The 14,604-nt window shown below is 42.1% G+C and overlaps 2 protein-coding genes and 1 long non-coding RNA gene across 4 annotated transcripts; 1 reads left to right on the forward strand and 2 right to left on the reverse strand.

Moving 5' to 3' along the window:
- Positions 1-75: 75 nt before the first annotated feature.
- Positions 76-9,346, reverse strand: cpdb (carboxypeptidase D, b). Of its 2 annotated transcripts, none has more exons than XM_076980383.1 (21): positions 8,623-9,346; positions 8,211-8,458; positions 7,989-8,131; positions 7,416-7,582; positions 6,971-7,323; positions 6,560-6,751; positions 6,298-6,483; positions 6,138-6,220; positions 5,959-6,049; positions 5,398-5,549; positions 5,012-5,181; positions 4,362-4,637; positions 4,068-4,263; positions 3,308-3,446; positions 2,945-3,076; positions 2,605-2,712; positions 2,232-2,293; positions 1,496-1,627; positions 1,181-1,366; positions 932-1,028; positions 76-727 (listed from the first exon to the last, which is right to left on the reverse strand). In XM_076980383.1, the coding sequence occupies exons 1-21, from the start codon at positions 9,213-9,215 to the stop codon at positions 516-518; spliced, it is 3,918 nt and encodes a 1,305-aa protein (XP_076836498.1). In that variant the 5' UTR covers positions 9,216-9,346; the 3' UTR covers positions 76-515. The 2 variants fall into 2 exon arrangements, with proteins under 2 accessions (XP_076836498.1, XP_076836499.1); XM_076980384.1 differs by having other exon boundaries at positions 2,617-2,712; positions 8,623-9,344.
- Positions 9,347-9,433: 87 nt separating this feature from the next.
- Positions 9,434-10,319, forward strand: LOC143482120 (uncharacterized). Its single transcript, XR_013122134.1, has 3 exons — positions 9,434-9,636; positions 9,739-9,776; positions 10,184-10,319. It is a non-coding gene; the product is annotated as an uncharacterized LOC143482120 (long non-coding RNA).
- Positions 10,320-10,534: 215 nt separating this feature from the next.
- cryba1b (crystallin, beta A1b) lies at positions 10,535-12,907 on the reverse strand. The gene is made up of 6 exons (XM_076980385.1): positions 12,587-12,907; positions 11,858-11,931; positions 11,616-11,734; positions 11,315-11,456; positions 10,944-11,086; positions 10,535-10,686 (listed from the first exon to the last, which is right to left on the reverse strand). The coding sequence occupies exons 2-6, from the start codon at positions 11,900-11,902 to the stop codon at positions 10,539-10,541; spliced, it is 597 nt and encodes a 198-aa protein (XP_076836500.1). The 5' UTR covers positions 11,903-11,931; positions 12,587-12,907; the 3' UTR covers positions 10,535-10,538.
- Positions 12,908-14,604: the final 1,697 nt, after the last annotated feature.

Below are 14,604 nucleotides of genomic sequence, written 5' to 3' on the forward strand. Positions count from 1 at the left end.
TGCAGTACCTGGGGATCACCTGCCAGCCCACCCTTGGTCCTCTCTGCACACTCCAAAACCACTCAGAAACGCCAATGTGCTTAACCCAGATATTTATTTGCAGAATGCTCTACAGGTTTTACACCATGCAGTCTGTACAAAAATGGAAAATTGTGTTGTTTTGGTTCCCTTTCACAGTCAAACCCACAGAGCACGAACACTAGACCTCTGCATCACCTCTAGCTTTATATAATCGCCCATCTTAGGGTTGGCACTTTAGTGCCACCTGCTGGACTACCGTGGATATGAGGCTGAATTCCAGTCAGAACATGCTTTACATACAAACCTTTATTCTTATCTCCTGAAATCTGGACATTAAGTGTAATCACAGAAGAGACCAGTTAAATGAAATTCAACATGGATGATTCCACAGAAGACTTTTACATACTTTATTACTGTATCACAGTGAGCACAGCAAGAAAACTGAAGAAACACGGGGTTCAAGACAGACCAATGTAACTGATGTCAGATTCTCTTCAGTGCTGCTCAAGGTAGAACGTGTCATTGTCGCTCTCACTGTCTTCCAGAAACACCCGACGCAGGGGTGACTTCTCTGACAAAATGGCATCCAGGCGAAGTTCGTCTCGTCTTCGACGCCACCATCGAATGGGGTGTCGGATTCGTCTGAACTTTGAAGCGCGGAAGCGCCACACCAACAAGGAGCAGAGGACCACTGTGGCTATCGAGACTGTCGGGAAAGAAACGCAGCACCATTAGTCTGGGATCACCGTAGATGCACTACTGTCAGAAACTGAACCGTGGGACATTTCTAAAAGAAATAAATAAAATTCTAGTGCCGACAGCATGTCAGACCGGCGAACACAAACCGTGCAGCATTCATTACGCATTACCACCAAGCTGAAGTCATTGTCACATTACTGAGTGTGCTTACTAGCAACAGCCAGCCCCACTTTCAGTGCTAAGCGACTACTGTCTGCAGTGAACTGGATCAGGACGGGACTTGCCATTTGATGAGAGGAAACGTTCACCTGAAGATGAGGCAAAAGAACACAGAGCACCACAGAAACACCCACAAGATTACAGAAGAAGGAACTGCTGGGCACAGGAGGTACCTGCCTTCTACTTACAAACCAGAATGTGTTGCAGCTACCACTGCACGTGTTCACCGACTCGGACCAACCTGCGCGAGCTGTTGCTGGAAGCCTGGGGCCTGAACCTGGAGCTGGTGGGTGCCAGGAGCCAGCAGCGTGTGGAAGTAGCCCTGCGTGTCCGTGTGCACCAGCGCTGAGCCGTTCACCCCGATCACAGCGCCGGCTACGGGCTGGCCCTCCATACCTCGCACCACACCGCTGACCCCCTTATGAACCTGACAAAACGGAATAAAATAGAAATAGGCAAAAAAGAGACAAACTACACACTATTAAATAAAAAAGTTTATGCAGTTTATGGGTACGCAGGGCCCTTTCAGAGAGGGTGGTGCATTCAGTGGGCTGACCTCCACCAGCATGGCAAACAGAGGCGAGGCGTGCTCCGCCCAGAGGGACAGCAGCTGCTGGGGAGGAGGGTGCAGACAGCAGCCCGTGTACACCGTCACCTCCGGACATGCGTCCACGTCCATGCTGAAGTCCTGCAAACAACGCACATAGTTAGCAACTGCGTACGCGTCTTAGATTTTCACTAAACGTTTACGGGTCAGAACACAGAACCAATTATTAGAAGAATCTTGTTCGCCTTATGCAAAATATTCCTTATGAGAACATTTCACAACTAAAACTATGAAAAGTGATGTATTAATTTCAGAGATCTCAAAGTGATGGCACCCATATGCAAAATATATGCATATACTACCATGTATATATTCATACATACCATTAGGAAAAAAAACAAACAAATCAAATCTGATCGGATTACAAATCCCTTACTAATGCAGCATCAGAAATGAATAAAGTCATCAAATTATCTATAGACTGGTTGTAGCCTTTTCATTATTATTAATTATTCAAGTCCAAATGTTTAATATTAGTCAGTGTACACAGTACAAGATTACCTATAGGGGACTTGCATTCCTCGTCCGTGTAAACTAATACCCATTTGTTTTTGATGCACCGGTAGGTTTTTACTTTGTTTACAGAGATTATGAGTTCTATATCTGACTTTAATCCCACTCACGTCGTACAGTTCCAATACAAACAAAACAATTCTGAGCAGTTAAGAATACCCATCTAGTGTACCTTCATGCTGCCTGTGTGACTGTTGAAATCTGCACCTCTCAGAATCCCTTGTGGGACTGACCCTGTTGATCATGGCAAACAGACTGAGCATGCACAATTGATTATGGAATCATGGATTATGGAATTAAAACAGAACACACACTATTGATTATGACATTCAGAAAAAGCACATGATATATATTATGAAATCATAGATTATGCTGTTTGCATGCAGTACACAGTATTGATTATAGCATAATGTTTTATGGCAATTAGACAACACCGCACTGAAACTATTCAGAAGTGATAAAACATCATGTTCTCCCAAACTGAGACACTATGATACTTAACTGTCAACACAGTGTGGATTTGTGTGAACTTAGAGGTGTGTTACTTTCATTCCTACTTAGTTCGTCTGAGCATCCGATGTAACCTAGGTGCATCACAGGGTGATTGCTGGCATACACAGAGGCCAAATATCTCAGTGTTTCTTCATTTTGTACTAGAGAGATTAGAGTAAGACAGAAACATTTGCTGAAATGAAATTTTTTTAATTACTTACAATATTGATGTTCTGCAAGCAGACAGATTACATTTTGTGCCTTTAGATTTGTTACATGGTACATTTGGAATCATCATGATCAGTAAATCAGTGGAAAGTTCCACATAAATCGAGCTTTGTGTTCCATGTGACAATAAATAAGCCTGAAAATGTGCTTCCTATCTTTATTTACCAGACTGTGTGGGTCTGTCATAAGGGTAGGTGGCCAGCAGAGAGCCTCCTTCCAGGACTACAGACAGAGTGAAGCCTCCTCCTTCTATCAAATTCATCATGGCACGTGTCTCTGGCTGTACAGATACATTTCCTAAACACATTTAGAGAAAATTTAGTTTTGTAATTCTGTGTAGAACGTTTCTGCTCCAATAAACCTTTGATTTTCACCTGTAAGCTAAAAAAAAAAAGAGAAAAAAACCACACCACCCCCCCCCCCCCCCCCCCCCCCCACACACACACACACACACACACACACACACACAACCAAACACGTCTTTTGTAGTCCAAGCTGACAAACACAATTTGCAGTGTGCTGATTTACCATAAAGGAAGTCGGTGTCGAGGTCCACGCCGTGGGCGTTGGTACGCCCTGCAGTGGAGAAACACAAGCCCTCTTGGGCCAGCTCTCTCCCATCTGGGTTCACACATGGCACAATCACGATTCTGCTCCTGTCGATCAGCTTAAAGACCAGAGGGGCTCGGTGAACTCTTTTCTGCCATGTATGCATGCATGCTGTATACAACAATAATTCCCCCATGATAGAAATGAGTGGGCAAGTTGCCCAGTGAGCTGTCTGTCTCACCCACTAAACCCCATCAAACCCTCTTTTTGTCAGCAAACAGAAAGGCACACGGCTACCACAACAGCAACATATCGCCTGTTGTCTGTGGTGTGTGTTCACGCTTGCGTGGAGTTCCAGTTCTCATTCTGTCACTCTTTAAGCTGACTAGCAACATGAGGCCAACCTTGCAATATGTGTCTGATTTTATTTGTAAAGTTTCAATTAGAAATCTTGGAACCTCATGCAAAGGTTTAACACAATACAAAAATGCATAACACAAATCAACTTGGTATATATATTGTTGTAACCCTCTGCCAAAACATCGAGCAATGCCAACCGATAACATCTTCCAGGAAAAACACTGTCCAGCATGCAGTGTAATGTCATGAAGAGTGAAAGAGATGAAGAGAAAAGAAAATAAGAGATAAAAAGCTATAAACATAAATAAATGTATAAAAAAATAGAGAGGAAGTAATGTAGGCGGAGCAGAGAGGGGGTGAGCTGACTCATAACGCCCACCTTGGTGATGGTAGGATTCCAACCATAGTTTATGCAGAGAACCGAGGCAAACTCCATAAGCAGCTCTGGGCCTACGGCAGCGTTGCCATGGACACCCGCCACATAGCGTATCTTGGACTCCGTGGGCCGAGGTGACTCAGGACTTCCAGAGATCTCCAGAGCCCAGATGGTTCTGAACTCCCAACTGTGACCCAGACTGGCCCAAAGAACAACAGTTTGTTCACATATTGATAGCTGCAGGGTGTTTTGTAAGTTCTTGTATAATGTGTTGGCTTTATCTATAGAACCAGTTACCCATAGAGACGAGTGATATGAGGGAAGTTGAGGGCAAGTCCACGCAGAAACTCGGACCGTTCTTTGAAGTTCCTGTAGATCAGTGTTCCAGCTGGAAGAAGACTTTGGACCAATTGTCCAAGGGTGTGAGCAGAAGACAGACTCTCCACCAGCTTCCTGAACTCTTCATCCTCCATGTGACTTTTGAACTGCGGGAGCTGCTCTGGAGTCAGCCCAAAGTCCACCTGCTCAATCTGAGTCTGCAACACTCTGACTGTCATCATGGTTGCAGCATATCTGAAAGACAAAGCGATGCATCACACTGATGTAGAACAGTTTGCATCAAGGCTGGTCATCCATTTGAATAAGGTTTAGTCGGAGTAGAAAACATGCATCAATAAGAATATCCGTTTCACAGCTCAGCTGCGTCTAGCATTTTCGGAGATGATCCAGCAAAACTTTCAGCTAAGCATATTTATGACTCATGGTTCATAGAAGCACTAATGCAGTTAAAATATGAGAAGTGAGGGCTTGCTTCTGTTAATGCAGGTTAACTGATCAGTATCACTGCTTTTGCACCACTAAATAAATAAATAAATAAAAGAATCCAAAATGGAAGAGCATTTAATGAAAGGTCTAATAAATGTATAAAGTGTTACTATCGCTCTCACCCTGGAGCGTAGGCATGCAGTCGGTACATCCCAGAAGCCAGGGGTCTCCAGTATTGCCCTGTGCTCGTCACGTGGACCCGGTGCCTGGAACCTTCCACCACTATGGTAGCATTGGCAATGGCCTGGCCAGAATGGACGTCAGTCACTCTGCCCCTGACAGAAAAATGAACCTGACAAGCAAAAAAAAAAAAAAAAAACTCTAGATGTCAAATTATAGAAAAGAATCATTTCAATCAGAAAAAGTGATGCCATCCCTTATTCAACACAGGACTAACAGGCATATTTATGATCACAGAATTGTCATGCAATCACACTGGGAAACTCTTTCGTGACCCTTCTAGGATAGCAGACAGAGAGGATTATGGGCGATCTGTAGAGAGGGGCACCTGCTGAATATACTTTAGCAAGGCATTATGATTCTGCTTCCAGTAGATGAGAAGGTTTTCAGCTGGTGGACTCGGATCACAGGTCAGTCCAATGCTAACTCCCAGAGTATTTGTGTTACGGTATGCCCAGGTCTGCAGGTCAATCCCTGAAACTGGGAAGGAGAGTCAACATTGTCTGTTCTCAATGTTTTCATCTCTGTGTATAATGAATATGAAATAATAATTCATGCAATATATGAACTTTCCTAACAAATGTACATATTTTTGTTTTTATATATTTCTTACTTTTCATTTTTAGACTCCATTGTATCTGTCATTTATTAAGTGTTTAATGTTTTGGTCTCAAGGACCCTTAACTAGGCAATGACCTTAACCTGAACAGAATGCACAATGAACCATACAACAAGGCCACACAAGCATTACTTAATAAAACAAAACAGGCACAGATGGGACAACAAATCATATATAACATAATGCTGTTGCTGTTTTCATTATGCACAAGACTGAGGCCATAAAACACTGCGTTTCCAAATGACGGCTAGAATTATGACTAGAGCTTACATGTGGGGGCTGAGAAGCCACGGTTAATGTCATTTCTGTCTAAAGGCCTTGGTTCCTTACAGGCCTGGGACATCTGTAGATATGGGTTTTCCTTAGCAGAAAAAAAATAAAGATTAAATGAATGCAGTCGTTTAGCCCGATTATCTCTCATCCACTAACGGCACCAATTCAACACTTACCATATAGTAGGCTTCTGTAAATGATTTCAATACAGCCTCATCAAGGGAATCAACTGAACTGGGATATTTTATTCCAATCATTCCTAGAGATCATAACAAAGGTTTATGCAGAGACTTGCTGTTAAAATTGAAGCACTCAGAGTTTAAATCCATTACTTACCTCCAAGAACAGTAGCAGACAGAACAAAGGAATACGCTTTGATCCACTTCATAACTGCAGCCGTCTCAGGTTGCACAAAATCCCTCGCATAGGAAATGTCAGGAAAGTTCCGGTTCAAGTCAGTGCTTTGATCACTGCTGTTTCCCATACCGCCACCCACATTTTCATTTACAATGTTTTTCTGAGCTAAAAAATAAAAAAAAGACAAGAATTTGATTATAGAATTATAGAAAAAAAAGCTACATTTTGTCCTTTTATTTACCTTCCACTCTTGCTTCATAACCATCTGGATTCATGGAAGGCAATATGTGAACTCTTGTGGTGTTCACCAACTGTGTGACTAAAGGTTCACTCCCATAATTATTGCACAAGTATTCCACCAAGTTCAGGAGAATCTCTCCACCTACAGCATCACTGCCATGCAGACCGCCCACCAACATGACCTCTGGTTTACCTGTTTAAGAGAGGACAATGGACAAAAAAAAATCAAGGAGACAAGGTAATCACCAGCTCAGATTTAACAAATTGGCTTTGTTTTATACTCAAAGGGAATACTACGCCATGAGACATGCTGCTTGTTTTAGGCATACCACTAAAAATCCCAGTTATTATTTATAATGTTCATGGGACAGATTTTTCTCTAGTGCAACAAAAAGAGCTCAGCAAATTTCACCCGACTGATCAGTGCCAGGATCAGTAGATATCTCCATGACATAGAGCTTCCTGCCCTGTGCTGACTGGCCAACAGAGTAGAGGCGGGTGATGGGAGAATGAATTGTGCTGAGCTGCTGCAAGATCCGCTCCATGTCCACGTAGCTGCGATAACTGGAGTCTTGAGGATGGATTCTGGGCTCTGGAGTGGAAGCTCTGTGGTTGCTGAAGGCATGAGCCCTTGCTGTAGTGGGCGCAACAGTGGTGGGAGACTCCAGCACGGGCCTCTCCTCATTCAGATCTTCCAGGATGAAATTAAGAAGAGTGGCTCTGCCTGTATTCACCTTCACATTCTGTTCCGTCTTTGACTGGTACCTGCAAAAGACGCGCCTCTGAGAGTTAAGACAACTACATGTATTTAGACACAAACCAATCAAGTATGGTAGCAAATATGACAGTATAAGCACCCAGGAGAGCTGGCTGTGATGTTGTATGTTCCTGGCAGCAGCAAACGGTAGTAATCACCAAATATCCATGTTGTGATGCTGTGGTCTATTCCAGCGACTGCGATGTTTGAGTCAGGCAGACCTATTCCTGAGCTCGTCATGACATAACCTCTAACTCCAATGTGAACCTTTAAAAAGGGAACAAAACATGATCACTCAACAATAAACTTTTCAAGTTAATGCATGAGTAAATCTTTTTTCATCCCTTATACTGCTGTTCACCACAGATGTGGACTAAGAATACTCCATATTGAACAACTTCTTTAAGACCCTAGAGGTTATTTACAGGTGGTGGTCAGTGATATGACTCAGCAGCATATTACAATTGTGCATACTATGGATATCATTGAAATGTTATTCATGAGTCAGTGCAAACCTTCAAGTCTATTTAAAAATAGCTAATGGTTCACAGCAACATCAGTTGACTGAAAGATGAAAATGATCCAGTCATTAATAATTCAATGACAGAAGTGTGATGTATGAAGAACCAGACAACCAAACCTTATGAGGAGCAGCATTCTGTGTTTTTCTCACCTTCTCCATGTATGCCAGCAGGGCTTCCCTGTTATTGTTCCACTCTGTATACAGATCTGAAGCCATTGGGTACTTGCAACAGCTCAACTCAAAAGTGACTTCAAAGCAGTTTCCCCTGAGATAACTGAAGTATTGCATGCCTCCTGCAATTACACACACGTCTAGAACATCTAGATGGAAATTGATTTCAGGAACAAATGGATCTGGGATTTTGCGTTTTACCTTTCACGTCATGAGAGTCTGCCATGTTTGTAACGCCATCTTTGAACTTTTCATTGGGGTCGTCTTGACACTGAGGCTTGCCTTCTCGCATACTGGGGTGGTTTTGAGTATAGGTCTGTGCCAAATGGCGGTAGAGAGCATCATCATGAGATGGACTGTACCCCCCTGGCATTAAATGGGAATCGGAGTCATCAAAGGGGTATCTAGCCATGACAGAACCTCCATGCAAGTCACCTGAAAGAACAAATCTTTAAAAGATGGGTGCAGAATTACTGGCAGATTAGGGGGAAATAAAAAATTCTTGGTTCTTAGCCCATGTACTGGAAAACAAAGATATAAATTGACCAAAGTATCTAAAGTGTAGTGCAAACGTATTAAGAAATGGCTTTAAAAAGTAAGAAGTAAAACCTACTTTCTCTGTAAAGTCCATTTAATGACACCTGTAATCTCAGGTGCATCATTCACCAATGCACTTGTGGCATCAAAGTGGTCAGGGAAATTTCGATTTAGATCGACGTGTTTTGCGTTGTCTCGACCCGCACTGTTACCCTTACAAACACCCTCCATGGCCTTCTCAAACCCGTCAGGATTCATACTGGGCATTATATAAATATCCGTGTAGTTGACTAGTGCAGTCACTCTCGGATCAGTTCCATATTGAGTCAAAAGATGTTCAATTAAATACACCAACACCTGTCGGGAAACAGCCTCATCTCCATGCATGTTCCCCACATATCTGACTCGTGGTTTTCCAGGCACGTCCGTAATAGGGTGAGTTGTCACTCTCATGACCCAAAGTTCTCTGCCTTCAACAGACTTCCCAACGCTTCCTAGACTGGAAATGCGAGGGTAATTTTCAACAAAAGTGTGAAGACGCCGTGTAAGCTCCAAATAATTGTAGTATTCGTTGTAATTTTCCTCATTGTCTGTTTCGAATGGGTTTTTCACACAATGTGTAACTTCTGAAATTGAGAAAAATAGTACAATAAAGCAGAAATACGCCATTGTCCGGTTTGTGTAGTCAAATGATGACGATTTTGGCCTTCAGGATATCGTAGTAAATGAACACGCTGTTGCGCGTCACATTCAGCGGAAATGTCGCAGGTGCACTTATCTACTTACGGCTAAAAATATACGTAAACAGTTAATAGTATCGCTGAATACGCCAAGAATGTACTTCAATTAACTCTAAGCAAATAATAATTAACCACTAATACTTGATTTCATATATTATATTATACATCCCTTGGTGACCGTTTAAACAATTAGTGGTGGGTTTCCCCAAAGCATCGTAACAAGCAATCTTTACATGATAACCTAATAGGCCTACCGAGAATTACACTGAACATACCTTCTTGTTTGTGGTGATCTTAATACTGGTGGTGATGCTTTTGGAAAACTGTTGATTCTGCAGAATTTACCACAAGTAATCTTGATAAATCTTCGAAAATAATATGAGCTATGCATGGAATGTAGAATCTAGAGGTTTCTTATAAACGTTTTGTATAAGTCTGTATCTTTTCTGTAGTGGGTGAGCCAAGGAAGATAATGAGCTGGAAATATGAGGTCAGTGTTTCGATCTGACGTTTGTTAAATTAAAATTTTGATACTTTCCTGTAACAAACTAATGCACTAATTTACTATCAATTGCCTTGTCGTTTTGTGTATTTGCTTTAACTAAACAACTGAATGGTGAAAAACATGTAACAAAATCATGTATTCTTTACCAAGCCAAATGCTATTTCTAACCCTTGATTACTAAAATTATAATTCATTTCTAGACCGCTGTTTTCAAAACACATTCATCTTCCAAACAAACTAGACAGACTTTTTTTAAAATCTTGCTTTTCTAAGAGGCTTGAAATAACATTGTGGGAGAGGGTTAAGAGGGGGAAAAAATCACACAACATGCTTGATTGACATCCCTTGCTTTTTTTCTGTACCACTTTTGCTTGATTGCTTTATTTATTAAGTCTTTGCACAGAAGCTGACCATGACAAGCACGACTGATGGCTGTGATGAGTTAAGAGCGGTTCCTGAATGTCTCAACGCGACAACCCAACTAACCACAGCACCTTCCAGGACATTTTTCCCCATTTGTCTTCGTTTTAACTCTCATCAGAGAGCTTGTCATTTTCTCTCTTGACAGTTTGTCCTTTCTGTCCTTATGCGACAGGTTAGACACGTTCCACCGATGTAGCCATCAGTCAGCCAGCAGCCGTGGTCACCGGGCCCGTCCAGCAGAGCTGGCTACAGATGGGTGGAGGGATGGGGGGGTGAAGGAGAGGAGTTGCAGGTGGTGGGGAGGCAGCACACAGATGGCTGTACTCAGTCCTGGATCCTGCGGATGGACTGGATCTGGGGGGTGTGGGCGTGGGTGCCGAACTCCCTGTAGTGCCTATACTCGCCTCCATGATGGTCGCGCTCCATGATATACTGGTAGCCACGGTAACCAGGATATTGGTAGCACACCCAGCTGGAAGAGGGCACAAAACATAACAGCGGCAGTCAGGCAAAACTAAAAGAACCAAAAAGGCAACTCTTTAATACACCAAATGTGCCATGGTAGATTCTATTATCAAAATGTGTAACCCCACATAAAAGGCCAGGATCCACTCTGCTTGTTGATCATTACTAAAAATTATCTCTGGTTATGGGTGATGTGTTCACAGGTAGGAGGTGAGAGAGTTTTGACGGAGAGCGTGTTGACGTGCAGCCAGTGGAGGTACTTACGCCCCGTTCTGGACACGCATGGAGCCTATCTCGTTGTTGTGCCAGCCCATGGCCTGCAGAGAGGGATAGTCTCCACTCAGGTCCCATTGCCTGCCCGTCATGTTTTCACACTCCCACACGCACATGCGGGAATCCTTGTGGCACTATTCCAAAGCAAGAAAGAGGACAATTACCACTCGAGGCCATGCCATTTATTCTGAGCACCTGGCTGTGGACAATGTTCGTGCTCTCATCACAAGTGATCAAAACTTGCTTATGTTGGAAATATTTTCAGCACGTATGCATACTGGTTTAGGCATTGCTGAATGTAAGTGACCTCTTAGAACCACGTTGCCAATACTAATGGATGTGTGTTGAGTTGCAGCACTCACTGCGGAGTAGATGGGACGGAATGACATCATCCTCTTAACACGGTAGGAGTGGCTTCCCATGTAGGCCTCAAAGCACGGGTAATCTCCTTTCTCTAGGATAAACTGCTGGCCATTGAAGCTGGAATGCTCATAGCCTACCCAGCTGAATTGTAAGGTGAACAAAGTAGGAGGTGAGCATGGAGAAGGATGTCGAAGCTCAACAAGACATGCACTCCGTGTGCCCAGAAGATTGAATATGTAGTTTAGGCTTTTTGAATAGATGGGTGTTTTATTGAGACATTGTGTGTCCATCCCTACTCACGCTCCACACTCCACCTTCAGGGATCGCATGTTCTCCAGGCCGTACTCCATAATGTTGTTGCAACAGGAGGTGAACTCCCACCATCTGCCCTGGAAGTACTCCTGGTCGTAAACCGTAATCTGTTGGGAAACACAGATGCATGGGTGTTTAATGGGAAACAAGCAACTGCTTGTCAGAAGGTCTGTAGCAGTGGTCAGGTGATTATAATGAAACTTTGGTTCAATGTGCTGGTCCAGAAGTACCTTCCATGGCCCCATGGCCTTGTTCGTCTGGTTTGTCAGAGCCATTATTGTCTGATATCTCAGCGCTGACACACCTGTGGGACAGAACAATGTGTTTTGGGACAAACAGCACAGCTGAATGCAGCTTTCATGAGTGTAGATCTCATTCTTAAACAGGTCTACACCAACAACATCTACACAAGCGCATGATGTTTGTTAATGACCATTTATTTTACTGATATGTCTTTGAGCACAGCATTATTTTATTGTTCATAAGGGAAGTAAAATCCTTGTTTACGTATGTATCTTTGTCCTACACAGCACTACTTTGTAGATTAAATGGCTCTGATATAAATCATCTCTGCTCTTGTGTTGGATAGGTTTTATTGTTCCTCATTTTACTTTTGAAAAGCAAACCTGTTGCCTGTTTTTTCATGTCACTTCATCATAGTACTTTCCGTTGTGCTATTTAATACCAACCAGTGCTGTCTATTTTCATATGCCAAGACATGGATTCCTTGAAAGAATTACTTGGAACACATCAGAAATCTTTTTCAAGGATGAAGTAAGCAAAAATTAGCATATCTGTATAAATCATTCAGTGTATTTAGCATATCTGTATGAATCCCTCAGTAAAATTAGCATATCTGCATGTGTCAGATGCAGGGTGTTTTATTCTTTGGCGTGTCTGTCATGGCTAATTCGTTGGAAGCAGAATCTGGCATGAGCCTCACTGCTTCAAAGACTTACCCTGACGAATGAGCTGTGCGTGCAGAAGGGTAGGTTCCACCAAGTGGTCTCCTGTCCTGGTGCGTGTGGGGCTATTTATATGCAGCTGAGGTGAATGGGGCTCTCTGGCTTGCAGACCTCGAACGCTGTCAGCACTTTGTTTTGGGACTCTTTTGTCTCCAGGCTGACCTGTGGGCCTTTCATTCTCCCACTCTGCTTCTCACGTGGCAGCCTGTGTTCACCAGTGAAAAACCTCACAGCCTGCGTACCAGTGTCGTGGCATTTCACAGGTCACCTGTGTGGACCAGTTTCCACCTGCAGTTGAGGAAGTGTGACTTGAGCAGTGTTTAATAGCAGTATATGTGTTATGTCATTGGTTTTGGTAAGATAATGTACACACTATATAAATAAAAAAATATATAAAAAATAAAAGTGAAACAATTTTACCATGAGAAATACATTAAATCATCTGGAGTCAAATATGTTTTAAGGGTGATGAATGTACAATGCATTTTACACTTCATAGAAAAATTTTACATTTTGTCATTTTATTTCAATGGGAGATAAAATGTTGCTTTAAATCACCAACAGAAGGGGAATTATGATTCACTTCCACCTTCAAACTTTAATTGTTTTTAAAAATGTAATATTACAGTAATTTTGATTCACTGGCCTGTGCTGTTTTACTTAACAGAAACGGTGCAACTTGTTTCAAAAGTATGTGAAAAATGTATATTTCAGATGCTCCAATAGCTTGGAACTGAGACCAAAACTTGTAGGAGCTCAGCTCAGCTCCTACAGTATTATTACAATATACTGTACATTTTGAAATACCATTATACTTGTTTATGATGAGACTTTGGGGACAAACCAGCAGGCTTTAAGGTTTATAGATCAAAATGTTGCCCAGCCCCTCTGTATTAACTCAGCTGTGCTGTTGGAACAATTGTGTAATGGCTGTCCACTGGAGTCAACACACTGTGCAGCCAACAGAATGTTCAGAGAGGAAAAGGTCTGTTTGTGCATGTGTGAAATTACTGAATGTCTCTGTGTTAAAATGTAGCGTTGAATGTGTGTTAAAATGTCTGAATGTGTGAGCATACATTTTCTGCTGATGAGAGCAGCTTCACACTGATGACAAAGAACATAGCCAAGTCAGCAGGTCTGAGAGATGAAATAACTCTGTGTGTGTGTGTGTGGCACAGGCACCCACATGGTACCTCTTTTCATTCTCACTAGCTTCACCATCTTCTGGACAAAATGCTATGCAAAATGATATGGCTATAATCTTCATTTTATGCCCCTCAGTGTAATGGATGTGATAGAGCACCTGCAGTTAGCTTCCTAGTTAAGCAACGGAGTACTGCAGAAGTTAATGCCACAAACTGCTGTATATACTATGTTGTTTTGGTCTTATTTTGTAGTGTACAGGTTTTTTTTACAGTGTCTAAACTAACTGCAAAATGTGAGCAATTGTTAATAAGGGTTTTAATTCATTCATCCGGACAGAAAAAAGTTTTCATTAAGATAATATTTGAGACTATTAATTTTTTATTATGTGTTTTATTTTGACAGTGGCGTCCTCTTGTGGATAATGAAGTTATAACCATATACTACATAACGCTAGTGCCAACTGGTCAACTCATCTATTTGACAGGACCATATCTTTGAACATGCATGAATTTCTTTGAAAAGCAGTGTCCTCTCTTGATGAAATAGGGCAGACTTTACAAGCACTGTATCAAGTATTAAAATAATTTACTGCCCCTTACATCTTTATTGGCACATGCAATTTGTATTTTCATTAAATGTATTTCAGATCTATATTTTTAGATGCACTTTGCATGTTTACGCTAGCATTAAACCGTTCAAACACTGAACCAATTCCGCTCATTACATCAAAACGGGTCGTACCACAAGGAGAGGGGTGAAGAGGCTACACAAATGTTAAAAATTGCCTCGGAAGATTATTGTTGTCCGCGTGTCCATATTTACTCTACAGTAAAAGGTTTTATTCACCGCATTTCCACGTGAAGTTA

This window comes from Brachyhypopomus gauderio, chromosome 18 (genome assembly GCF_052324685.1).
Source record: "Brachyhypopomus gauderio isolate BG-103 chromosome 18, BGAUD_0.2, whole genome shotgun sequence".
In the NCBI taxonomy this organism is placed as follows: Eukaryota; Metazoa; Chordata; class Actinopteri; order Gymnotiformes; family Hypopomidae; genus Brachyhypopomus; species Brachyhypopomus gauderio.